At 43.6% G+C, this 26,637-nt stretch overlaps 1 protein-coding gene across 1 annotated transcript in view; it reads right to left on the reverse strand.

Moving 5' to 3' along the window:
* IGF1R (insulin like growth factor 1 receptor) overlaps window positions 1-26,637 on the reverse strand; it is a 225,574-nt gene that overhangs the window by 182,765 nt on the left and 16,172 nt on the right. The window contains exon 2 of the mRNA XM_088452688.1: window positions 18,489-19,040. Coding sequence (XP_088308814.1) covers window positions 18,489-19,040 — 552 coding nt within the window. The remainder of the gene's footprint in view (window positions 1-18,488; window positions 19,041-26,637) is intronic.

A 26,637-nucleotide genomic window follows, 5' to 3' on the forward strand; every position in this document is an offset into this window, starting at 1 on the left:
AAATCGTTCAGTCGTTCATATCTGAAGGAAAATCTGACATATCTGACATGCCTGAACGATGGACGATGAACGATGCGCGTCCCCGTTTGTCAGATAACGATATCTGACATCTGATGTGTTTGCAGTCAGACTTGGATGATTCCATTCATTTTAATGCAGTCAAAAATCGTTCAAATCGTTCAAAACTTTGGTAAAATCGTTCATCTGACAAATCTGACCGTGTGTATGCTCCATAACACAAGGGGTACAGATTAAGGTTTTGTCCACTGCACAGTTATTACACCATCTTTAAAAATAAAGTTATGTTTTTGCCATCTGTTTTTAAACATAAATTGGCATGGGAATGGTAACTAAATGCGTCAGTGACACCATAACCAATTGTACTTGCAGTCTGAAGTGTTTTGCTTTCTTGTGTAAACCACCTTATTTACTTTAGTTTGCTTGCAAATGAACACTAGGGTCAGTGGGGTTTCCTCCATCAATCCCTCCACTTCCAACTACAAATGCTAGCTAAACCAGCCTGTGAAATGTGATCACTGGGTCATAGGCCAACAGGTAACCAGTCTAATTCTGGTAAGAAACAAGCACATCTTTCCTGTGAAGTGTTGCCCTTCTCTAGAAAGGCAGAAAATAACCAAGGCTGACCCATCCACACAACAGCCTTGTGTGAGGTTACTTGCAGTTCAATGGTGTGCGAGGGGCAGGGGAGGAGGATACAAACACCAGACAAATGGACAGCCTCCTGCAACTACAGTCATTCCTCTTAATGTGAGACTAAAAGAACAATTCATCTACACAATAAAAAGACAAAGCACGCTGCATATAGCCACAGGCTAAAAGTGTCACTATCAGCAAAACTCAATTTCAAATTCTATTTCAAAGGGTATAGCAGATAGCTAAAGTGTGGATAATAAAACACTCCATTTGTGCAATTTATAGGAGCTGTAAATCATTGTGTAATATGGTGATGCTATATCAATTAAGTTTGAATAATAATAAAACACAAAAATACGTCTTGAAATTGCAATTTTGTCATAAAGATTATTAGCCAAGTGTACCCTCTGCTTATAGACAATCTGTCCCAGAGTCCTCAGTAGTAAAGCACAGTGCTTTGAGCTGTTTATACACCTAGCTCTCTCCTGGGAAGCAGGAGAGCTGTGTGCCATAGACAGAGCCAGCCATAGACTCTGCAAGTACACCTTACCTTCAGGGCTCCAGCTCTCATCTGCACTATGCTCACCTCAAGCACAGCATCCAGTGGGCCTTATTCAGCATTGCACTCTAGTGCACTGCTAAACGAAGATTCCTGATTGTCGGGAATCTGCACAAGCGCCGGAACCGTACTGTGCATGTGCAGCACAGGTCTTGCGTGTTCGCACGGAGTCTGGCAGTAGACTGTCAGTGATTGACAGTCTGCTGCCAGTTGTGGGCGGAAGGTGGTGGCGACGGACTCAGTTTCCCGAAAGGGAGATGTGTTGTCGCCGTTGGGGGGAGGAGAGAAGATGCCAGGATCTCCGTCGGCTGACGGAGATTTCCTGGCCTCTTTGCTGTATCTGCGGCGGCCGAATTGCATGACCCCACGGGCCACTTAGCCGGCCGATGTGATCGCAGATTGTCAGATGCTGCGATTTTGGACGCAGCTCGGAGAAGTAATGCATAACGCCTCCTGCTGCATTAACAGAATTGCAAGGATGGAATTGCAAAGCTGCTTCAGTGCGGCTTTGCAATTTCGTCCAGTACTGAATTACCCCCAGTGTACGACTGTGTCCACATACACCTTTGCTCAAAACGCTCCAAAAAGCCCCATTTGGAACACCGCGGACCTTGCAACATAGCCATGTCAAGTGTTTTTTTTTCTTAAAATTTGCATCTTATTCACATCACTAATGCGACAAAAGTACAATGCAAGGGTACACTGACTACTGAGGCATGTACTTCTATGTGTCACACTGATCTGGGCAAAAAGTCAAAAGAGAGCTCCGATACATGCAACCTGTGCCACATATTGCTGTATTATGCTTAATCTGTAACTTTATACCAATTCCTTTATAGTAATCTAGCGCGTCTGGTACACTGTAAGCGACTTTGAACACAGCTATGATGCGAATAAGATGCAGACTTCAGAAAAAGTATAAATTGCTACCCATGATGGTACCTGTACGTCCAAGTCCCTCCAGGCATCTTGCACCATATGAAGCAATAACGCTTCTGTTCCTCACATCTCTCCTTGCACAGGACATTATGCAGCAAAGCAAAAAAATAAATAAAATTGCCTTGAACATTTAAAAACTAAATCATAGCATTTCTTCAGAATTGCACCTCTTACAAACTTTGGCTGCCTCAATTTTACCATTGAAAAAGTAGGGTTATTGACGACCAATGTAAAACCAGGGTTGGGCACATGTGCAGCTGTTGCTGAAGAACATCTCCTGTGATACATCATCATGGGTGGCTAAGTATCATGGGTTGTGTACAAGTTCCGCAGCTGGAATGTTGGAATTCGCCCATCCTTACATTGAACTTTAAGAGCGTGATACTGCTGAAGTTTCTAACTGTTTATCCCTTTACAGCATTTTCTGTTGTAAAATTGTAAAAAAGGTTTGTTTGTTTTTTTTAAAAGCTGTAACAGTTGGGTTATTATAATTGTGGACAGATTAAAATGTGTATTTGAATTCTCTATGTGCATTTTCAGATGACAATTTAAAAGCATTTGAAAATTTAGGGAAACTTTTTTTTTTTAAAAAGCACATCCACGCAAACAATTTATTTATTGATTTATTTCTAACGCTAGTAAGCGATTTTACACACCTCAGACATTTATGGGAACTATTTTAAATACAGCGTGCTAGTGTTCCTCCAGGCAGTATATTCTTCACTTGCAAAGGAAAATTCTACATTCCACCTATTTCGGCTGCAGCCCCCTCTGGAATCAGGCCCAGCACCAGATTTCATCAGACACCCAAACAAAGCTGAAGCAGAGCTCCACAAAGGGTGTGAAGGTAAAGCGGCAATAAGAACAACAAAAAAGTAGTCCAACCATTCACATGAGTTCCTGTCCCAGTGGAGTTTACAGTCTACAATCCCTAATACACATTATCATTAATCCACACCTATGTTTTTATACAATGGTAGGTAACCAGAGAAAACACGGAGAGAAGTGGTCAGAATAGAAGCAAATCACCTTAGCATTGCCAGGCAGGAATGCTAAATCACTGTGCAAGTGCCACCGATGTACCCAGCACCTATCCAAACATTAGTAATATTACACTTCTAGTACTCTCAAGGTACTGTGGACCTTATTCAGAGGCGGCCGTACGGTCTACGACCGCACGGTCGCCTCGATGTTTTGCCAGTGCGCATGCGCACGAGGGAGCCGGCTCCCTCGTGCGCATGCGTGAGACCCGCTACGACCGACAGCGCCGGTCGTAGCGGGTCTCTTTCCAAAGGGGGCGAGCTGTCGATGTTGATTGACAGCTCGCCCCGTTTGGAAGGCGGGCCGGGCGGGTGGCAGCCCAAACGGAGGCGTTCCCATGGGAACGCCTGCCGTTTGGGGGAGGCCCCACTGACATCACTAGTGATGTCAGTGGAGAGCTTCTGGCTCTGACAGAGCCAGAAGCTCTCCGGGACTTACGACAAGTGAGACCCTACCCTAGGGTCTCGTCGTAAGCCCCGATGGTCTCTGACCATCGCGACCGTCACCCGAGCGGTCGTTAGAGCTGTGGGTGTTAACCCACAGCCTAACGACCGCAACAGAGGCGGGCGGTCAGGATGCAAGTGGCCGCCCAGTTTCTGAGCGACCGCTTGCATCCTCCGACCACCTCTGAATGAGGCCCTGTATGTGTGACGTTGGAAGATTACACTATGGCCCGTATTCAATTTGAGGCGAAATGTTGGAATCAGCGATAATTTAATAGCCGATGACGTAATTTTCGCCTATTTCAAATATTTCCGTATTCAATTACTTTTCACTGATGCAAAAAGTAAATTTAAAAAAACTGGGATAATTTTTAAAGTGCAGAATTGGGATTCAGGGGTGTAGGGTAAAAAAAAAAAAGCCTGCAGCCTTTATTAAGTCCCCTTAGGATAAACTGTCAAAAAAAAAATTTAAAATACCCTCAGAAGCCCCCAAAATATGGTGTTAAAATTTGGGGTGAACAGTGTTTAAAAATAGCGAAATAGGTTCAGGGGTGTTCTGCAAGTATGCGGCAGGTGTTTTCTAGAATAGGCTATTAGCGGCAGGTACATTTTTGCAGAATTTTTTAAAAATGAGTTTAGGGACTTAAAAATATGCTAGTACCCATTTTCATGTACCCCAAATTTGATGGAACCACTTAAAAAAACGAAAAAATAAACCTAAGTGCTCTTCTGCATCACTTCTTCAATGTCAGGAAAAAGAACACCTGCCGCGCTATTTAAAACCTCGACTTTCTTCTGCAGGCAAAAACGTGGGTACCCATAGTGATCCACCAGGTCTGGACATCTTTAGGGGGGAGTCCTACAATTATTTCCCAAAGTTTCCCGTAGATCAAAGTTTCGCCGGTTCCCGATTTCCCTACTGTGGAAATGAATACGGGGAATAGCGGGCACGCACACAATACTTTTTCACCCGGAAACCAGACAAAGGAGGCGAAAAGTCCAGCAGGCGAAAAGTCCAGAATTGAATACGGGCCTATGGGTCACTTTGAAAGTTTAGTTAACTGCGGTACAGTCCAGTCCTCAGACTTTAGAATACGATGGAGGTGATATAACTGTTAGCCTCGGTAGCTGTCAGTGCTGGACGGCCGAAAGAGCATTTCAGTTGTTCTGTTCGGGCGTCACAGCCGGTATTTCTGCTCGCCTCCTTAGGAATGCGAAAAGTCCATGGTTTTGGCGCCCTAACTAGGACTTTAGACGGGTATATGAGGTTTAACGTGGCTAAAACTGGACTAAATACTGCGAAAGCTGAATGTATTTGTACCAGTTTAGTGTGCATAAAAACACACCTTCTAAGTATTTACTTTCCATAGAGCTGGAGAGACGACCCCTGTGACTGGTCTTCGAGGATGCACACACCAGTGATGTACGACTTGCTTTTGGAATTCTGGAGCTCCCTCTGTCTCTACAGATTGTTCAAGAATTGCTCCAGCAAACTCTGCAGTAAAGGGATTTTTTTTTTTTCCTTTAAAAAGCCATGAACTGGTGAATCTAAAAATAGGCACTGCAGCAAATCGCAGACACTGGATTAACGATGCAGCAGCCGACGCGTGCGTTACAGAGTCTGTATTTACAGCTCTGAATTAGCCTCTTTAAACACCAATGTAAGCAGTTGTCCAAATTTTTTTTATATTTAAAAATCTGTCTTATATTACAGTCAAATCTGTTTGCTTCCCTCATGTAAGGCATGTATACTCACTGTCACTGCAGCTTTAACATGAAATGCAATACAATCTTCTAATAAGTACCTCCAACATTTATGGTTTATTATATGGTCCTAGTGAGCTTACATCAATCTTTATACAGGGAGAATGAATCAGTATAAAGGGATGCAGAGTATGTAATACATGAATTCCTTCTCAACAAATCAATATAATTAATGTTTACTACCTATGGGTCCATTTTGTCAGAACCCAATTAACCTACTAGTAATATCTTTGGATTGTAGAAGGAAACCCTTACAAAATGGGGAGAAAATACTGATTACACACAAACATACGCAGATGTAGCACATATCAAATCAAACCCATGACCCCAGCTGTGAACCCCCCACCAAAAATATATTACTTCTGATTAAATAATAAAACAGCTTCCCACTGTTGGGCAATTGCATATCCTGCAGCTCACAAGAGCCTGGAAAATCCCTTCCTGCAGTCAAATGAAATTCTGACAATGCATTAACTCCCACACAGGAGAGCTCCCTCTGAATTATAGACATACCCCCTCACGTCCATTCACTTAAGGATGGGGGCTGTAGTACGTGTATGGAATGAAAGCAGCTGTGTGCAAGGCAACTTCCTTCCAGCAAACAGCACACAGCTTCTGCCATCATAAGAAGGGATCCTGCCATTTTATTCATATACCTCAGCAGCCTACGTGGGTTTTCTGTATTCCCATTGTGGTGGCATCTGGTAAATGTACTAATGTTCCTGCTACACTGTTTAGCGTGGCACCGCTCCCTGCCCCATTTTAAAAGCGCAAAATGTGCCATGCCCTTTTAGCGGCACCCCCCTAAAACAGCCTGCCTTGTGCCATCCCCACCCGCGGGCTGCAGTGTCATGCGGCTGTGAAAAGTTGCGCAGAACGATCATAGTCAGGTGAAAAGACGCGGTTTGCATGTGTACGGCATCTATTCACCATGAGGGGAGAGCTTCGTAGAAGCCCAGCACCTCCGCAAGTGCTGGCCGTGCCCCAAGTGTCATGTATTGGGGGCGTTTCACAAGAACATCCCCCACTCCCGGTCAGCCCCTTTCCAGGAGCGCACTCCAAAAGGCAGAGGATGGCCAACCTGTGAGTCTGCGCCCTTCCCGCATTATATCGGGAACACTATGTACATGAGATGTCACACCTGATAAGTGGCACTTATTCATAAGGGGATTATAAGGAAAATAAAAGGTTCAGAGAAAAAACCTGCACAAAAAAAATAGAGCTAAATAAAATAATGGGCAATAAAACATTATTCTTATCAGTCATATTAATATAGTGCACACACATTACGGAGTGCTTTACAGATCATATATATTCACATCAGTCCCTGCCTCCGTGGAGTTTACAATCTATGCGGCTGTTTCAGAATAGCGCATACTGTAGGTGCAATGCTGAACGCACACTGCAGATTCCAGATTAATTTGGGAATCTGCGCATGCGCAGAACCCATTCTGCGAGTGTGCAGAATGTGTCCTGAGTAATTGCACGCAGTCCCTTCATTTAAGAGGCGGGCCGCCGTTCCCAGAGGCGTGTCTGCCCCATTTTCCGGGAGTGGCAAAGCCTGGGACCGCAGTTTCCTGGTCTCACAAGCTGGCCAGCCTGATTAAGCTGAGGCTTACTCAGCTGGCCACCGCTGTCCACCATCGCGGCCATCGACCACCGATGGTCGCGATGGTGATCACAGCCTTCCACCTCGGTCGCAGCAGGGGGTCTCCTATACCTCCTGCTGCATTTGTAAATTTACAATGACGGATTTGCAAAGCTGCCTGCGTGCAGCTTTGCAATTCAGTTCCAACCTGATTCAGCCCCTATGTTCCCTAAACACATATACACACACACACACACGTTAAATTTTTGTTGGGAGCCAATTTACCTATTTTATTTTTGGATTGTGGGAGGAAATCCACGCAAGCATGGGAAAAAAAAAAAAATATATAAACTCCAGTTAGGGCCATGGTGGGAGTTGAACCCAAGATCTCAGTGCTGTGAGGGAGGAAAGCTAACCATTACACCATCTGTGCTGCCCAGAAAACATCCTACATTTATAAACCCTGTGCAGTCAGTGATTGTAGATAGTCCTCAAACAGCATAATGCACATTAGGTTTGGTATTTATGTGCAAGCACCGCTTACTTTTCGGAAATGTCAAAGCAGTCTCACTTTTCAGTCCATTTTCTCCAAGGTCATTCCCCTTATTTATGCACAAGGTGTAGGAGGGGCACAAACAACAAAAGTATCATATGCTTAATGGGTTTACTGCTAGAACTGTGAATTTAATTGACAAGATGCCACCAATGCCAGGTTATATTTACAAGTTATCCTCTTTTTAGCGCAATTAAAACAAATACAATAGTAATCATACAAACCTTACCTATATGACTGATTAGCTTATACAGAAAACCTTATAGTTCCATACATAAACAAACCAGAGATTATTTTATAAAAATGTATACACCTTTCTAGCCCTTATTAAAAACATTAATGGTAGAAAGGAACTTACAAGTCCCATTTTTATGATGACACACTGTGCTCCTAGGAAGCATTTCATATCAAAATGGAGGAAATCTCATCGCTTCGGATGGTCCTGGATGATGATGGAATGTGTCAAAAGACTTTTACACCCAAAACAGAAGCTAAGTAAATAATGTATAGAACCATATTTAAAGCCAATGTCTTACAGCAAGCATATTATGCATGTGGCTCTGCTCAGATCATGGAGGGGAGTTTCTAGGTCTTATCCAAGTGTAGGTCCATTGTACTGCTTAATAATGGAAGGGGCCAATCCTATTAGGTGCGAGTTGCTATTTTCACTTCGAATTCGTATAACGAATTCATTTTGCAATGAAATTAGCAACTCGCACTGAATCAGTCAGACTGAATTCGCAACTTTCCACTCGCACCTCCCTGAGATGGAAAGGAAAATCTTTAAGTTTAAAATGAGGGGACACCGTGCTGAACCCCTTGGACGCCCCCCCCCCAATGACTAATTAGGCATTTGAAAGTTTCCAATTGGCTTAATTAGTCCAATAATGATGTCATTTTTGGGGGTTAAAAAATTTAAAAAAAAAATGACAAAAATCAATTTTCTTATTAGTTTAGGCAATTAGTTTAGGCACTCCAAAGTTAATTACAATAATTTTTTAGTTAAAAAATAAATGTTTTTAGAATTGTTTTTATTTTTCAAGGTGCACTCAAAGTACCCCAAAATCACCCTTTCCTATCTTTTTTTTGGGCATTTTTCATTTAATTTGTTTGAGATTAAACAAAACATTTTTTTCTTTATAATTTTCTTGAATAAAAAAATAAAAAAATCAGCCATTTGACACCATGTAAAAACCTACAGTACCTTCCTAATGCCCACAAACAGCCTTCTATATGATCCTGCGATGGAAATTATCCATCTTGGGGGGTCCAGGATCGTCTCCCCACATTTTCATTTCTCGCAAATCTCATTTGGCAGTCAATCGCACCACTCCGCTGCGATTAGACATCTTTAATTGGATGGGAGAATTCTCGGTAGCGCGCTTCGTTGCGAAGTGTGCGAGTTTCAAGAAACAAACTCGCTACTCGCAATTCGCACCTAAGAGGATTGACCCCTATTCATGATATACAGTACAATATAGTGGAACATAGATGAGAAAACCACATGGAAATGCTGATATCAAATGGTTTTTAGGCTACCAGCAATGGATCCCTATTGAGGCAAGTACAAGAACCCATTTAGCGCGATGCCCGGCTGAGCACATATCATTCCTATAGAGTAAAACAGACATTGTAAGTTTTGCTTTGCATCTTTAGTGCTGGGAAAACTTGTGAGGCAGATGGAGCAATATGCCATGCACGGAACAGCACATTGCATCCATCACTATGAATTGAATCCACAATTCTGCAAATGCTGGTTATATGCAGGGTTCATCAGAACAATATGCATTTCCCCACCCAAGAGAGGACCACAGACCCCTGTACACAAATTTTCTCTAATCAAGGAGGACCTGGGAGCACTATAATCCTAATGAAAACATGTTGACTAAATTGGCTGCAGACCCATTCCTTTCATGTTAAATATGAATATTCAAGAAGTGTTAACTGGATAATATAGACTTTTTCCTCCACATAAGGAATAAAATATGTGTACTGTGCACCGAATCACTACTGAAATACAGTGACAGATCGTTAAAACCCGAGACTTTCCTGGAAATACCATCTATCCTGTAACGATAAGATCATATGCAAGCTCTCACGAGCAGGGCCCTCTTCCCTTATGTGCTTTTCCTTCCCTCACTTTCAGATGTGTCCACTAGCCTCCTTGCACGTTAAGCAGCCCTTCTGGTCACGCATGGAGTGACTCTGTAGCACCAAGCGACTTTCCATCTGACATTTTCCCTTAAAATGCGCCTAATTCTCACAACAATGTGAATAGGACACACAAGCCGCTTCTGCTGATTAAAATGATATGCGGCATGCCTATATTGTTGGTGTGCGCCTGCATGTGAAATGCTACGTTACACTTTCACAGCCGCTGTAACTGAAGCAACTGCTTGTGCATGCGAATTGCATTGCTGTGCGAATTAGATGCATTATAAAGGGAAAAAGTCACACGAAAAGACGTTCAGTGCTACCAAGTCGCACGGCGCTCAGGCGCTGTGTAACCCAACTTGTAGCACATGGAGGATAGATATATGTGGACACATCTGTATACCATCAGCTCCTCCCCACTCCCAACAGCACCAAATTGTTGGGTTCGGCCGCACTTAATGGGGTATTAGGACTACTGCTGCAGCTTCGTACTGCAAGAAATTTTTATCTCGTTTTGCACATATGGTTTCTGTTTATGTACTTTGTTAGGCATTGTGGACCCCTTGGGATAATATTATTAGAAAATATTATTATTATGCAAGGTATGCTAGCAGTTTACAGGTTGCTGTTTATTTCTTTTGCTTTCACATTACTTATCACCTGCATTAGAACACTGTAGGGCTCATTTACTGCTATTGCAAGAAGGTGCAAGATTTTCAGTGAACCAGACACTTGTTTATATTCTCTAACTTCACAGATAAAAGTTAAAATGCTGGTTAAATGCTGAGAACATGCACTGCTAGTAAATGAGCCCTACCGACTCACTTGCTGACTGTGGAAAATCATAAAAATATTGAACATTACTGGCTACGGTTTTATTTTGGGATACAGTACACATCAGTGTGTATTCCCTCAACATTCTTGTTTTATTTTTATAAAATAATAGTAAGAAGGTCGGGGAATATCAGTCGGAGCGGAGATGTAGCTCCCCTTTCCGAGTGACTAATTACTTATTTTCCTGCAGCAACAAAAGGAAAACGCGTGATCCTCTGCCAAACGTTTCTCAGAATCTGTTTTAAGAGCAGAGATAAAGGAGAAGAGAAAATTCATTCATTGCTAATATACAGCACAATTTAATCAACAACAAATACTGGCAGCGAACATATAAAATGTACTAATTAGCCACCGGCTACAGGTCTTGGAAAATCTTCCTGTGTCGGAGACGCTGATCACTGGCATCACTTCGGGTTGATGAACTCACATTTTATGAGCATGGGGTGGTTTTTTAGGTTCCCACCGATGTAGGAAGAACAGTTTAAAAAAAAAAAACAGGATTTTGGTACCGATAAATCCCTTTCTCCGATTCCATTGGGGACACTGGAGGCTTCAAGACAGTGGGGTAGAGACGTGTGCTAAGTAGGAGCTGGCACTTTAAATTTTAGAAGTGTGACTAGCTACTCCCACTCTATACCCCTTACAAGCCCATTCTTAGGAGAGCTGGGAAAAAACAAACGGAGAGCTGGGAAAAAACAAACGGAAGAGGAGGAGGCGAAACAAGTACACAGAACAATTAAAGGCTTGAATTAACATTAACACAACAAGAGACATCAAACAGTCCTCTAACAGTCATAACAAATTTACCACAACCATGGCAGGAAGGAACAGCGCAGGGTGGGCGTCCAGTGCCCCCTATGGAATCGGAGAAAGGGATTTATCGGTAAGTACCAAAATCCTTTTTTCTCCTTCATCCACTAGGGGACACTGAAGGCTTCAAAACAGTGGGGACGTCCCAGAGCTCCCATCACGGAGAGGAAAGTGCTGAGAACCCTGCAAAACAGACCAGCCATACTGCACTGCAGAGGCCGCAAACGTGTAAAAACTGATAAAAGGTATGCCGGAAAAGTAATGCCATGGAAACCCCGCGAGCAGCCGCCCACGAGGAACCCACTGAGCAAGTGGAATGTGCGGTAATAGAAGGAGGAGGCTCCCTAGATGAGGCCACATATGCCTGTCTGATGGTCAGACGAACCCAGTGGGCCAGCAACAGTTTGGAAGCTGGTCGACCAGCACCAGCAGCATCATATAAAACAAACAGAGCGTCTGTTTTACGTATGGCTGCAGTCCTCTCCACATAGATCTGAAGAGCCCTAACAATATCCAAGGATCTTGAAGAAGATGAATCCTGTGGAAGAACCGGTACCACAATAGGTAGGTTGATGTGGAAAACCGAAAACCACCTTTGGAAGGAAATCCATTCTTGTATGGAGTTCCGCTCTATCCGCATGAAATACCAAGTATGGAGGATGACAGGATAGAGCTCCCAGTTCAGACACCCTCCTGGCTGAGGCCAGCGCAAGAAGAAGGGTTACCTTCCACAAAAGGTATTTTAACTCCACCGACTCCAAAGGTTCGAACAGAGAAGACTAAGAAGGAAAGGATGAGATCCAAATCCTATTGAGCCGTAGGAAGACCAAAGGATGGTTGCAACCGGAGAACACCTTGCAGAAAAGTCTGCACCTCCGGTATCAAGGCCAGCTACTTCTGGAAGAAAGCGGATATAGAGACGAGAACCCAGACGCAGTCCGGCCGAGAAACCTGCTTGCAGAAAAAGCAGAAATCTGGCTAGTTTGAAATCTGTAGGAGGTGACCTTCGCTGTTCACACCATGAAACAAGCCTTCCAAATACGGTGGTAATGTTTCGAAGTAAGCTCTTTCAGGGCTCGAAGCATAGTAGAGATTACCCTGGATGGGATCCCTCTACATGTTAAGATGGCTCTTTCAACAGCCAAGCCATCAACGTAGCCCCTTTAAGTCTGGATAGACTAAAGGACCCTGTAGTAAGAGATCTTCTCTCAGAGGAAGAAGCCACAGGTCATCGATCAGCAGAAGTTGAAGGTTTGAATACCAAGCTCTGAGAGGCCAATCCGGAGCCACTAATAAAACCTTGGCCCTTTCCCTTTTGATGTGTTGTATAATCCGAGGGAGAAAAAGAAATGGTTGGAACAGGTAGACAAATTGGAACTGCCATGGCGTTGACAGTGAGTCCACTGCCAGTGCCTCCGGGTCTCTCGTCCGAGAGCAGTAGAGAGACAGTTGATGATTTTTGTCTGGATGCCATGAGGTCAACCTGCGGAAGACCCAGCCGTTGGACAAGCTGATAAACCTGGGTCTGTAGCACCCATTCCCCTGGATGCACGTCCTGCCGGCTGATCTGTTTATGTATGCCACTTCCGTGGCGTTGTCCGACTGGACTCTGACTGCCCGACCCCGCAACAGGTGATTAACGTCTGAAGAGCGTAGAACACTGCCCTTAATTCCAGTAAGTTTAAATCGGCAGACTTGCTTCCTGTAATGTCCAGCGGCTTTGGAAGTGGTGTTCCTGAATCACTGCCCCCAGCCTCTCAGACTCGTGTCTGTGGTGAGGAGAATCCAATCCCACACTCCGAATCTCTTTCACTCTTTTAGGTGTACCAAATTCAACCACCAGAGAAGGGATATCAGAGTTCTGAGACTTAACCTTACACGTTGGTGGAGTAAAAGATGGGATCGTGTCCATTGTGAGAGGAGGTCTACGTGAAACGTCCTGGAGTTAAAATGTCCGTAAGGATTGGCCTTCGAAAGCCGCAACCATCTCCCCCAGAAGTTGAATACAGACATGCACCGATAACTGTCGAAGGACCGTCCTCACCATCTTCTGAATGGATGTTGCCTTTTCCTGAGGGAGGAACACCCGCTGACATAATGTGTTCATTATCATTCCCAGAAGCTGTAGTCTCTGCGTCGGCTGCAGATTTGGGAAAGTTCAGGATCCACCCGTGACGAATGAGAAGCCTGTGGGTCACTGCGATGTTCTGCAGTAATTGGCCCCTGGAAAGAGCCTTCAGCAAGATCATCGTCTAAGTAAGGGATAATTGTGATCCCTTGATTCCAAAGGAGACATCATCATCATCACAGCCATGACCTTCGTGAATATCCTCGGGGCTGAAGATAAGCCAAAGGGTAAGGCCTGAAACTGGAATGAGAGTTCCGAACTGCGAATCTCAAACACCTGGTGAGGCGGCCAGATAGAGATAGGTAGGAGTCCCCGATATCTAGAGATACCATAAATTCGCCTTCTTCCAGGCCCGCAATCACAGACTGAAGGGACTCCATCTTGAAAATCCTCAGGTAAGGATTGAGATCCTTCAAGTTCAGAATAGGTCTGACCGAGCCTTCCGGCTTCGGAACCACAAAGAGACTGGAGTAGAACCCTTTCCGGTCTGATTCCTAGGAAAGTGGACCACCACTCTCGCAGATATAAGCTTTTCAATTGTTTCTTGTAATACGACACTCTTGTCGTTGGAAACTGGTAATCCTGTGGTAAAAAACCGAGCTGGAGGTTGAAACTGAAAATCGAGCTTGTATCCCAGAGTGATAAGATCCCGGACCCAAGCGTCCATACAAGATTCCGTCCATATTTCTCAGAAGTCCCGAAGACGCGCTCCCACCCTGGGGTCACCCAGGAGAGAGGGAAGCCCGTCATGCACTAGGCTTGGTAGTGGACTTAACCTCCTGTTGAGTAGATGTTGTTGTGGCTCTACCGCGTCCTCTGGACCCACGGGAAGTTGATGGTCCTCCTCTGAAGTGACCACGAAAGGATTGAAACAAGGGTCCCAAATAGGATATTCTAGGGGGTGGAGCCGCAGACGGAAGATAAGTGGATTTACCCCCAGTAGCCTGAGAAATCCATAATTCTAGTTCTGCTCCAAATAATACACTTCCCGTGAATGAAAATGCTTCCACAGCTTTTTTTGATTCTGCATCAGTCTGCCATTGTTTAAGCCACAGCGCGCCGAAATTGCCAGAGCTGAATTCCTGGAGGCGATATTGCAAATGTCTTTGGACGTCTCTCCAAGGTAAGCCGCAGCTTCACCTATATGCTCTAACGGAATAAGCCCCTCCACCGGCAGCTGATCTCTCATCCCTCAAGACAATTATTTTGCCCAAAGCTCAATTGCTTTGATAGTCCAGCAGCCTACAATCGCAGGACACAGAGTCTAGGACTCGTGAAGTCCATTTATACTGCAGCTGTATAAATGGACTTCAGAGTATACTCCAATCTCCTGTCAGATGTCTCCTTCAAAGACGTGGCCCCAGGACTTGGTAGCGTAGTCTTCCTAGCCAGACGTGACCCTGACGGATCTACTGTAGGAGGAGTCTCACAAGATTTTCTGCTATCTGCAGGAAAAGCATAAAAGGATAACCACCGGATGTTCCTAAGCTGAAAGCAGAAGAGAATCCAACTCTTATGAAATTGGAAATGCAATAGCTTGTCTTTATTCTTTAAAAAGAAAGACTGTCGTGCAGGACCCTTTTCCTCCTCCTTTATTTGCAATACCTGGCGCATTGCAGAAATTAAAGCCTCTATCCCCTCAGACACCAGCTCTTTAGGCAAATCTGGAACATATTCGCCCTTCTTTAAAACTGGCATATCCTCTCCTTCGAGTCGTCCGATTGGATGACTGAGAGCAACAGTCTTTTTTGAGACCCGTGGAGAGGATCCAGTTGGCGTGGTACGATAAAGAGCCATGGCTTTTGTGATCCCATCCACAGATTTAGCTAAGGACCGCGCCCATGCTGGTTCCTCTAGAGCAGCTGACCTGGAAGCCTCTCTCTCTTTCCGAGAATCCTCCAGCTCAGCAGAGAGATGGGACATAACAGATGCAACCTGTTGTTCAGGATCACAATTGTCACACAATAGGGAGTTAGATGACTGCCCCTGTTTAAACTTTTCAGCACACTTTGTGCAGGTAAATGACTTTTGAGACGCCTTAGAGCCCCTTCCAGTCATGATACATCCAGACCACACCGCAAACAACAGTAAAGTGTAGTGAAAAAAGGTCAAAAAGGTAGAAACTAAGATACAGAGAGGCAGGAGAGAGCCATACTTGCTCTAATAGCTCTCCTAGCAGTGCTAAAAAACGCTAAGCATAGAAGGAAGTAACCACTGATAAGTTAAAGTAATTACTATCTGCCTTAAATGCTCTCCTGACCAGCCTAAACCCCACTGTACTGTATACTTACAGTCTAGGTCAGGCTAACAGTTTCATGCAGCAGCTTTGCTTAATGCAGCAGTCAGTGTCCCTACGTGTAATTGCCGCCAGCACACTTCGATAGAAGCGCTGAAACCGAAGGAAGAAAGGAGCAGGACTCCGAAGCTAGGCTCCGCCCCCCACTATGGCACTTATCTTTAATCTATAAGTATGCTGTGTGAGGGAGACCTCACTCAGAGTATATGCTGCTTGGCTGCCCCCCACTCGGAGCAGCCTGCTATTCGGGGAGCCAGGGAATACTCACGCCGTTGCCTCTGCTACCGGTGGCAGTGTGACTAATTGGGGACGACCTCTCTGCGTGCTGCAAGCATTGGCATGCGGAACCCCCTTTTATGAAGCACATCCACTAGCAGACTGTGAAATGACTGCACGATTACGATATTGTAATCGTGCAGTCGTTTCAGAGTTTGTGCTGTGCCTACCCAGAACGATCAGTTGTTCATTGTGGCACATCAATCATCACCGAACATGGTCTGTCTGTCGTTATCGGCAGATTGACCAACATGTTCGGGCGATGAATGATGTCGGAAACGACCAGCGGAAGCGCTTCGCTGGTTGTTTCCGACATTAATGTGCACGATTTGTGCCCGATTACTGAGCGATTGCATGATTACAATGTCATAATCATGCAATCGCTCAGTAATGTTGCGTAGTGGATACGCGGCATAAGAGACAGTGGTCTCTGTAGTCGGGGACCCCAGGCAAACTGCGAGCAGGTCCCCCGGCATCTCCAACGATGCAGACAGGCAGTGCAGCTGCTGCCTGTCTGTTCCTCATATGTATTCTTATTTACTTCAGCGCAGCAGCCCTCTTACTATACTAAATCAAAGACCCTGAGGAGAAGTGTAAAAACACTACCAGCTCCCCTCAGGCACAAACTAAAAGGTGCCTATACACTTAGCAATATTTTACACGATTTGCCTGATTCCGACGACAAAACGTGTAAGATATGACCAAATCGTGAGTGTCCACTCACGATGGAGAAGCGCGTCCTCGCAGGTCGTACATTGCATCTTCAGATCTGCCATGCTGTAGGGCAGATTTGCCAATCTGGGACACTATGCACAGGAAAAAGTTAAGGACGCACGATAGATCGTTTGTCACATTGGACACTTTTTACCCCAAATCGTGTGCTGGACTGCAGGGGCGTTGCCGGGGGAGAGTTCAAGGGAAATCGTACATGATGTCGGATCGTGAGCACATCGCCAAGTGTGTAGGCACCTTAAGACTGGGCTTGTAGGGGGGTATAGAGGGGGAGGAGCTAGTCACATTTCTAAAATTGAAAGTGCCAGCTCCCACTTAGCACATGTTTATACCCCACCATCTTGAAGCCTCCAGTGTCCCCTAGTGGATGAAGGAGAAAATATATAAAAAAAAAATAAAATAAAAAAAGTAGAGCGTGGACAGATAAAAGAACATTGTGTTTTGTTTTCATTTGCATATCTGAATTATTGTCAGACTAAAACCCCAGGATAGCAAAACAATCACTAAAATGGCAGGGAGAACTAATAACAGGATTTTGGTACTTACCGATAAATCCCTTTCTCCAATTCCATAGGGACACTGGAGGCTTCATGACAGTGGGGTATAGACGTGTGCCAAGTGTGAGCTGGCACCTTAAATTTTAAAAAAAGTGACTAGCTCCTCCCCCTCTATACCCCCCTCCAAGCTCAGTCTTAGGAAACGGTTTTTCCAGTTCTCCTCGGGCACAAACGGAAGAGGAGGAGGTGAAACGAAGTGTAGAAAGATTGGAATAACCGTAAAACAAGGAAAACCTTAAACAGCTCTAACAGATAATGATACAACCATGGACAGAAGTAACAGCGCAGGGTGGGCGTCCAGTGTCCCCTATGGAATCTGAGAAAGCGATTTATCGGTAAGTACCAAAATCCTTGTAGGGTAAGCGGATATAGATAGACAGACATATACACACACACAGATTTTGATTTAAAAAAAAAAAATAATAATAATAATTACATAAACCAAGTATAATTGTTCACTGACCAAGCCTAAACCAATTTCTTGTGTTCATGTTTAATCATCCATTTGCAGGTAAAATGCTGTCTGCACACACTTTAAACAGGCATCTATATTACATCCTCCAGTAAAGACTTCCACTGAATGCATGAAACTGTGCTTGGGCAGAGGTAACAATAGATATTGTTCTAAACCATATTCAGCTTACAAGGAATGTTATGTCAAGTTACTGTATTTCTCTATTTTATTAATCTGAAATTCCATAAAGTCTCCACAAGTGCCTACACAACAGTATTGTCTCATTCAACAAGCCTCAACCTGAAGTGAACGTTAGAATTCAAATAGTAATAAAACAGAATTTATTTGCATCGCTGTGAAGAGTCACAAGCCACCAAGGCTGTTGGAGAAAACAAAAAGGAGATATGTAACCATTAAGTAGTCCATGACTATTGGGGAACTTGTTCCAAACAACTAAATGTACATATTGTGTATAAAACAGATCACTATTTCACACACTTGCATCAATGTTTAATCATAAATACAATACTAAATTAGGAGAATGCTATTTAAATGCAGGAAACAAGATTAGAACATTTACAAAAACAAAATCCCACAAGCGAAGTACAACATGATAAAGCACCACTGCAATACCACAAAGAAGGAAACTAAAACCTTGATAACAGATGTTTCCGTTACGATGTACAACACAAACATAGCTTCTTACCTTTCTGGCAATGATCAGCTGACCAGCAGCGGTAAGTGTACTCGTTGTTAATGGTTGTCTTCTCACAGAGTGGCTTATCCTCCGTAGTGCCGGGACATAGATCACCACACTCCTTTGGTGGCTTATTCCCAACAATGTAATTGTTGTAGACTGCTTCTAGGACCAGTGACCAATCCACCGTAGAAATGTAACACAAGTCGGAGTTCTTCTCTATCCGTATAGCACCACGTGTTATATTCCTCAGGCTGTACAACCCAATCTCCTTCAGGTCAGTCATCTCGAATATGACCAAGGCGTAGTTGAACAAGAGTTTGCGGCCACGTATGACTGTGAGGTTGGGAAAGAGGTCACTGAGGCTTTCCAGACCAGAAACACGGAAAAGCAACAGATAGCCTGTAATAATCGTAAGCTTTGGAAAGCGCATGTTTCGGAAATCCTCAGTCTTGGCATTTTGGATGAGAAGAATCTGGAGGTAGCCTTCAATCACAACACAGTCTTCAAGCTGTTTCAGCTCCCGTACACTGTTACGGATGTCCATGTTGTTACCGCAAACTGTGGGGTGACAGAAAATAAACATTTGAAAAATGCAAGAACTCATATAAAAAAAAAGGAACTTTTATATTGTACTTCCGATAGGCGAATATCCCCAGTGGTGGCTGCCATTCAGTGGTCTGTGGCAGCAGTCATGAGAATATGCATGTATCCATTCACTAGCAACCAGTACCTCATCAACACTGGCCATGAAGGGTCTCAGCCGTGCAACTTAAATAGTGAATGGAAGGGTTTTATTCTCATAACTACTGATGATTCAGCCCACACAAAGGGCTGTCTCCACATTCAACTGGTGTACTTATATTAGCATGAGTAGGGTGATCTGCAGAATGGTCTATGTTTAAGTTGAACAAATTTCAAATTATCAAGCACAGAGGAACTAAGAACTGATTTTTTAATTTCTATTCCTATTATTACCAGTTATATATAGCGCACACATTCCACATGCAAGCACAGGGAGAATATTACAAACTCCACACAGTTAGGGCCGAGGTGGGAATTGTACCCATGACCTCAGTGCTGTGAGGCAGTAATGCTAACCATTACACTGTCTTGGTACTGCAATGCCAGTGTGATTATACAGCAACAGCCCACTGTAGATTTATATTCATCAGTGCCAGTTGGAGCCACTTGGTAAGGACAGATATATAATTTTTTAGCCATCATAATAACAAACGCATTTAAAAAAAAATTGTTTAGTTGGAAGTAAACAATAGGTTTCCAAAGATAAGATCAGAAGAACCCCATCTAAAGCCACATTTTTTTCTTCGATTTATAGACGGAGAGTCTCTGATGTAAGTAAAGCCTTTAAGACAAGTGTTACTTTGTTAAAACTGGCAAGGAAGTAGTTAACACAATACATTCGCAGAACACACTGTGGGGCAGCCTATCTTCCTACAAAAACACACTTTTTTCCTGCACGGTTTACAAAAGCGGCTTTATCCAGATCGCTCGCACTCGCGGCAGACAGTGTGGATTACACAACAAGCGAGCTTTTTTTGTGTGCCCCTAGGTCATTTATTTTTCCTTTTTGCTAAAAGTAGCCGTTTTAATTCTCTAATTTAGTTACTGATGATTTGTATCAGAGCACAAAAACATTTTGTCTTAAGGTACAATACATTCACCCTTTATCAGAAATATACATCAGGTAAACCTACATGCACGGATTAAAAAGAAAAAAAAAAAGCTACAGATTTGGAAATATCACAAATAGGTTTGTGGCCCAAATTAGAGGGAAAACAAAGTGGGGTGACAGTGTAGACGATAAGATGCTTTTCACCCACCCAGTTTTGACAGTACAGTGTAATTTATTGCTTATACTGTGTATTCTTTATAGTTCTATCATCAGTGCTGGACAACTGCAGATGAAAGTCACTCTAGACCAGGGGTTCCCAACCACGGTCCTCAAGGCACACTAAAGCTGGCCACACTCTAGACCAACTTACATCCAACCAGCCAACTTGATGATTGGTTGGAATGAAAATCTGGTAATGTATGGGAGTAAATGATGATCAGCAATTTGCTCCTAAATGCCAGAAAACGGATGACAATGGTCATTCAGACAAGTTTGTTAAGTGTACGATCCAAACTATTTGTTCAAACAACAGTTTGGTCCATTTTCCAGCGTTTGGGTGCAAATTGCTGATTGTATACCTTACCAGATTTTCATTCCAACCAATCAACTAGTTGGCTGGTTGAACAGATAATCTTTAGATGTGTGGCCAGCTTAACAGTCCAGGTTTTAAGTATAGCCAAACTTGAGCACAGGTGACTTAATTAGTATTCAGTTATTTTGATTTAACATCTGTGCTCAACCATGGATATCACTAAAACCAGGACCGTTCATGTGCCTTGAGGACCGAGGTTGGGAAACCTTGTTCTAGACAATAGCTGGTCACATATTTGCCTTTATTATGCTTTAGTAAATTGCGGTCAATTTCCAGCAGACCAAAAACTTATCCAGCAGGTTCAAAAAGGACCTGCTCTGGAGGAAACATCGAGTCAGCCAAAGTCATCCTTTGGCATATGATGTCTGTCAACCCGGCCATGGGGAGAGATAATGCACAATGCAGTTGAGCCGAATACTACAAATTGCCACAAACTTGTGCCCAAACTGTTTACATGCTTGGGTCAGAATGAACGGACTGCACTGTGTGCGGCTAAAGTTAAACTTTAAACATTTTCCTTCCAAGCAGCATAACGTTTTGTCATATTTCAGAAATAAAATTCACAAATTCAAATTGTAATACCAGAATTGTCCCCCTTTCCATCACTGCCACTTTATACAATCTGTGAAGGTATTAGATTTATCATGCCACATCCTATAACTCAAAACATCATTTCTATGTTAATTTGACTATGAGGATTAAAAAAATTAATAATAATAATTATATCTAAACCATGTAAAATACTAACCAGAATCCTGACTATTATTCCAATGCTTCCATTTCAGCACAAAAGTCACCTGCACACAACTGCACATTAACCACCTATCTGATGAGACAATACATAACAAAACATATGTAACAATTACTGTGTGATACAGATCAATAGTGTATTCCAGTGGTTCCCAAACTCACTCTCTTAAAGGTTTGAAACATCTCCCCATTAGTGAGCGTAGTGTGCCAGGAACTGCCCTTGCCAACAGCCAAAGGAAATAGTGTCCAAGGCTTTTACTGCATTGAGAGGAAGCAGTTTTATTACTTTTTTCTCCCAATTAGGGTATCTATTTTAATAACTATACACTGTAATTAGCCTTTTAATTACGCTGTACTAGTAATGTTAGATTTTTTATTTTCTCAAAACTGCGCAACAGGTGCACTTTATGGATTATTTACATTTCTGTACGTGGTACTTCAACTGTTTTTTTGTGCCCGATCTCCCGTATGAAGTGACAAGGTGAGCACGCACACACTAAAGATTATATCCATTGTTAATACATAATTATTTAAAAACAATGGACATATGCACACTAAATGGGACAGATTAATGTGAAATGGACGCGATAGGTGGAGGGGAGCTGGGACCAGTCTGTCCATATTTTTCCTCTATGCAGAATCTGTAAAAGTGTTGCAACAGTCAAGAGCTGATTAGACGTGAGGCTCGCACACTCTCACACTGCGGGATGCTATTGCTTAGTAAGAGCAACTGGCATATTATGACAGGAAAACCATTCCTTAACTTTAATAATATTTAAACTGTATTCTCTGAGCAGTCTGTACACAGAAAACAGCTGTCTACATTCTGACAATGATGCAGGACGACTACAGGTTTAGTGCCATCAAGTGGAAATTTCTCTGGAGAGACTATACAACTAGTAATTATTATGGGACCAAAGTATTCACCCTGCATGATGTTCAGACAAGGCGCAATTCAATTGTTTTGGTCCCTCCTCGCGCCCGACGGAGCTATTCAACTGCTGCTCCTGTCAGACACAAACAGCTGCCGGCGTCGGCTTTTCAGCAAGTGCCCAAATGGCACTTTTCACGATAGCACCCATCACTTTGGTTGAGTGTAGCTGTTTTACCGGGCTAAACCCGACCTCTTTGGGTGCGATCAATGCGAAGATCGGCATCAATTGAATAGTGCCCCACGATCTCCCATCACTTAAGACGGGAGATCGGCCGTGCTAAACCAATTGAATTGCACCCACAGACTTATATTTTACAATTTAGAAGCAAGTTACAAGGCATAGCAATTCTCTAGAATGTGTATGTCCTCCTAGTCTGCAAAATAGATAATACAAATCAGGTACTGACATAAGTGGACAAGCTCCACAACCTGATTTTCAGTCAAGTACATAGATCAGAGGTTCCCAAACCCCACCATTACAGTCCAGATTTTAAGGACATCCATGCTTGAGCACAGGTGACTTCATTAGTACCTCATTGTGATTTAACCACCTGCACTAAAGCATGGATATCCTTAAAACCTGGAATGTAATGGCACAGTTTGGGAACCTCTGACAGACACTAAGCAGTATAGTATCAATAGAGCGCAGGTTCTCAAACTCTTACCTCGGGACCCCAAACAGTGCATTGTTCACTGAATCACAAGGGAAATAATTAGCTCCACCTGTGGATCTTTTAAAATGTGTCAGTGAGTAATGAGTACACCTGTGCAGCTGCTGGGTGACCTCAAAAAACGTGAACAGTGTGGGGTCTTGAGGACACAGTTTGAGAACCACTGCAATAGAGCAATTTTCCAGGGGGGGGGGAATCTGTATGAATTACCGCCAGACCTTAGCCCGGCGGATGAAATACAGAAGCTGGAAAGCCGGCACATGAAGATCCCAACAGAGGTAAGCAAGACCCCTAACCCTCCCCTCATCTCATCCTCCCTTAGGGGTGCCTAACCCTGACCGCCCCCTAGTGCCTAACCCCAACCTCCCCCCAGGGTGCCTAAACCTAACCCCCTCCCAACCTGTACCCTAAACCTAACCCTCCCGAGTGGGTGCCTAACGCTAACCCCCCCCCCTCCCCTTCCCCTAGCCTGACCCCAACCCTCCCGGAGGATGCCTAACCCTAAGACCCCCCCCCGGGAGTCCCTAAACCTACCACACAACCCACCCCCGACGCGGCTATCACCTTCCGACGCCCAGCTTATCTACATTCAGTATGCCGGGCATCTGGATTTCTGCGTAGGGTTAATGATAGGCGTCGGTATTGAGATGCCCATCATTAAGTCCCATGCCGGGAGTTCACTCTTGGGAAGCCGGTTCTCCTTCCCTTACTCAATCGACCATCTACTCCAAACTCCCCACAAGGGCACCTAACACTTGGTTGCTGACACCCTGCTGCTTTTGAGTGTTATGAACGTTATTGCAGCAATGTTTATAAACTATGTCCTTGTCCTGCATTGTTTTGTACTGTAAGTCGCTGTTTTCTTGTTTGCCAATTTGTTTATGCACTTTGTGAGGCGCTGCGGAACCCTGTAGCGCCATATAAAATAAAGGATAACAATGATGCTCTAATATATGGATCTTACCCAGACCACTCACAAATATTACAACTTTCTCAGGCATATAGTGCGTGTCCCTTACAGTAATCCGCCCCTGACCCACTTCTCCAATTGCAGTAAAGTGCCAGAATCAGACAAATCTGCATGGGTGCATATGAGTGTATCCATTTCACGCGAAACCTTACACAGACTTGCATACTACTCATAATGCATCAGCCCATACATATGTGGCAAAGCAAATCAAATAATAGCAAAACATTTAGGAACTATTAGTTAGCATCCTCCAGCAGAGGCTGACCTTAGACTGAAGTCACAGGAAGTGCTGCCCATTCTTTTCTTCAATTTTTCAATGGAAGCTTTTATGTTAAACGACCAATCAGGTTGGAGTTTTAAACTCAGAGAACAGTCTATGAATGAGGGAGGGGGGTGGCTCATTTAGGAGGGGGTCAGTACAGTCCTTTCTTCCAGGCTCTCTCAGGAATGCAAAGAATTACAGGCATTTTGCATTATTTTCTGAGTGGGGGAAGGAAGAGGATGGCTGAGGAAATAACCCTTTGGCTTCAGGGCTTTAAGTTGAATAGCACTTTGTCAAAGTCGGATTTGACAATGGAGAGCTATAAATGAGAGAAAATCAGAACGCTTTAGACTTCAAACATCTGCACTGATACATAACCTTGTGCAGTAGCTCTTCAAAACAAGATAATATGTATATAAAAGATTGTGGTCCTATAATAATCTGCTCCCAATTACTGATATTACAGCCATGTATAAAAACAAGAGTACCAGAAGCAGGAAGTTCGGAACTCTACAAAATCAGCAAATGAGATTTTATTTCTAGGTGGAGTATACAATCAGTTTGCATTTAAAATGTTACCATGTTTTGCATCCCAACCTATAGATGGTATGGGATGTAGTTATCAAACCAGCGGACGGCATGCCGCCGGTCTGCATCCCGGCGCTGAAAGTCCGACACGGGATTTAAGATAACCGTCAAAATACCAACGCCTATCTTAATACAGACGCTGGAACAGACGCCAGCCCGAACCTAGTGAGTCCGGGGCAGCTTAGCTGTTAGACGCATGGGGGAGGGTTAGGTTTAGGTAGCAGAGCAGGGTTAGTGTTAGGTTTTTGTGGGGGGGCCATTAGGGTTAGGCACCACTGGGGGGGGAGTTAGGCAATAAGTGGGAAGGGGTAGGTAAAGGCACGAAGGGGGGAGGGTTAGGGTGTGGGATGGGGAGTGTTAGGGTAGAAGAAGGGAGGGTAAGTATACGAACCCTGTCAGGATACCAACCATCGGGATGCTGCTGTCGGTACTTTGACAGGAGGCATCCCGATGGTATAACTGTTAGTAACAGGAAGCTCATCAAATACAACCTGATGGACCCACAAAGTCCTGTTCTCATTATATTGGGAGATTGGGGTTTACAGAATTAGGGACAAAATTTAGCTGGATGGTTGCATCATTATAGAGGAGGCTGAGTGTGGTGGTGGTGGTGTTGGTCACAAGCGCTCTTCAAAATGTTGTATGTTGCAGGCGAGTACACTTATTAATGGTTTTACTAATGAGCTATTCTGGATAGAGAAACCATTTTCAAAATATTTTAGTGCAATGTCACATGAAACCAACTCATTCAGTTGGAAGAGAAAGTTTCATGCTCCAGAAAGGTACTCACCTCGCTCATCTTATACAGCTTAAACGTCCACTAAGGCAAGTTAGTAAAAATTACATAAAGTCTATCATATGCAGATTTTTCATTCAAATAGTAATAAGCATCAAGGCTTTCATCTATTGACAGAACTCAGCTGTTTATCAACTCCTCTGCCACCTTTTCACTTGGTTATAGAAGAACAATGTATCTACCAGATTGCTTTCAGTAGCTATCAAAAGCAATTTTAAGTCTGTATTAAAGATAAAAAAAAACAAAACACTAAAATGGGACTTAAAAAAATAAATAAACTCTAGGTAGTTGAAGGGAGTTTATAAAGTGTGGAATATGACATGTAAAATATTTATTGATAATTGCCTTAATTTAGATAGCACCTACATATTACACAGTACTTAACAGAAAACATTTCATTATTTACATCAGTCCTGTACTCCAGTAGAACTTACAATCTATTGGGGCGATAAAATTCTTTTATTGGGCGCCTTAACGAATGATAGCACCAGGTTTACCCGCGCAAAATGTCTAAACCAGTCTAAAGTACTGCTTTGGGTGCCCAAAGTGCCACCTTCTCGCACATTTCTGCCCGCCACCTCAGGAGGCAGCAGCGAGCAGAAATGTGTCTACCCGCGGCTAAGTGTGCCCAAACAGAGCAACAATTGAATTGCTCTGTTGGGCGCCCATTAGTTAAGGCGCCAGATAGAAGAATTGAATTGCCCCTTCTATGTCCTACCACATGAGTATGCTAAAGTTTATTATAGAAGCCACATTTTGTAAAATAAAATAAAAATGTAGCAACCTGGAAGAAGGTGACAGTCTTGTTGTAAATTAAGGTGCCCATACACGGTGCGATGCACCGTCTAGGGCGGCAGCTGATCCCTCGGCAGCCGGATCGTGCTGTCACCGCCGTCAATCGTGTGGTCCCCACAGACCGCACGATATGCCGGCTTCCTCCGTCATCTGAATAGGATCGT

This window comes from Taudactylus pleione, unplaced genomic scaffold (assembly GCF_031769625.1).
Source record: "Taudactylus pleione unplaced genomic scaffold, aTauple2 ptg000556l, whole genome shotgun sequence".
NCBI lineage: Eukaryota > Metazoa > Chordata > Amphibia > Anura > Myobatrachidae > Taudactylus > Taudactylus pleione.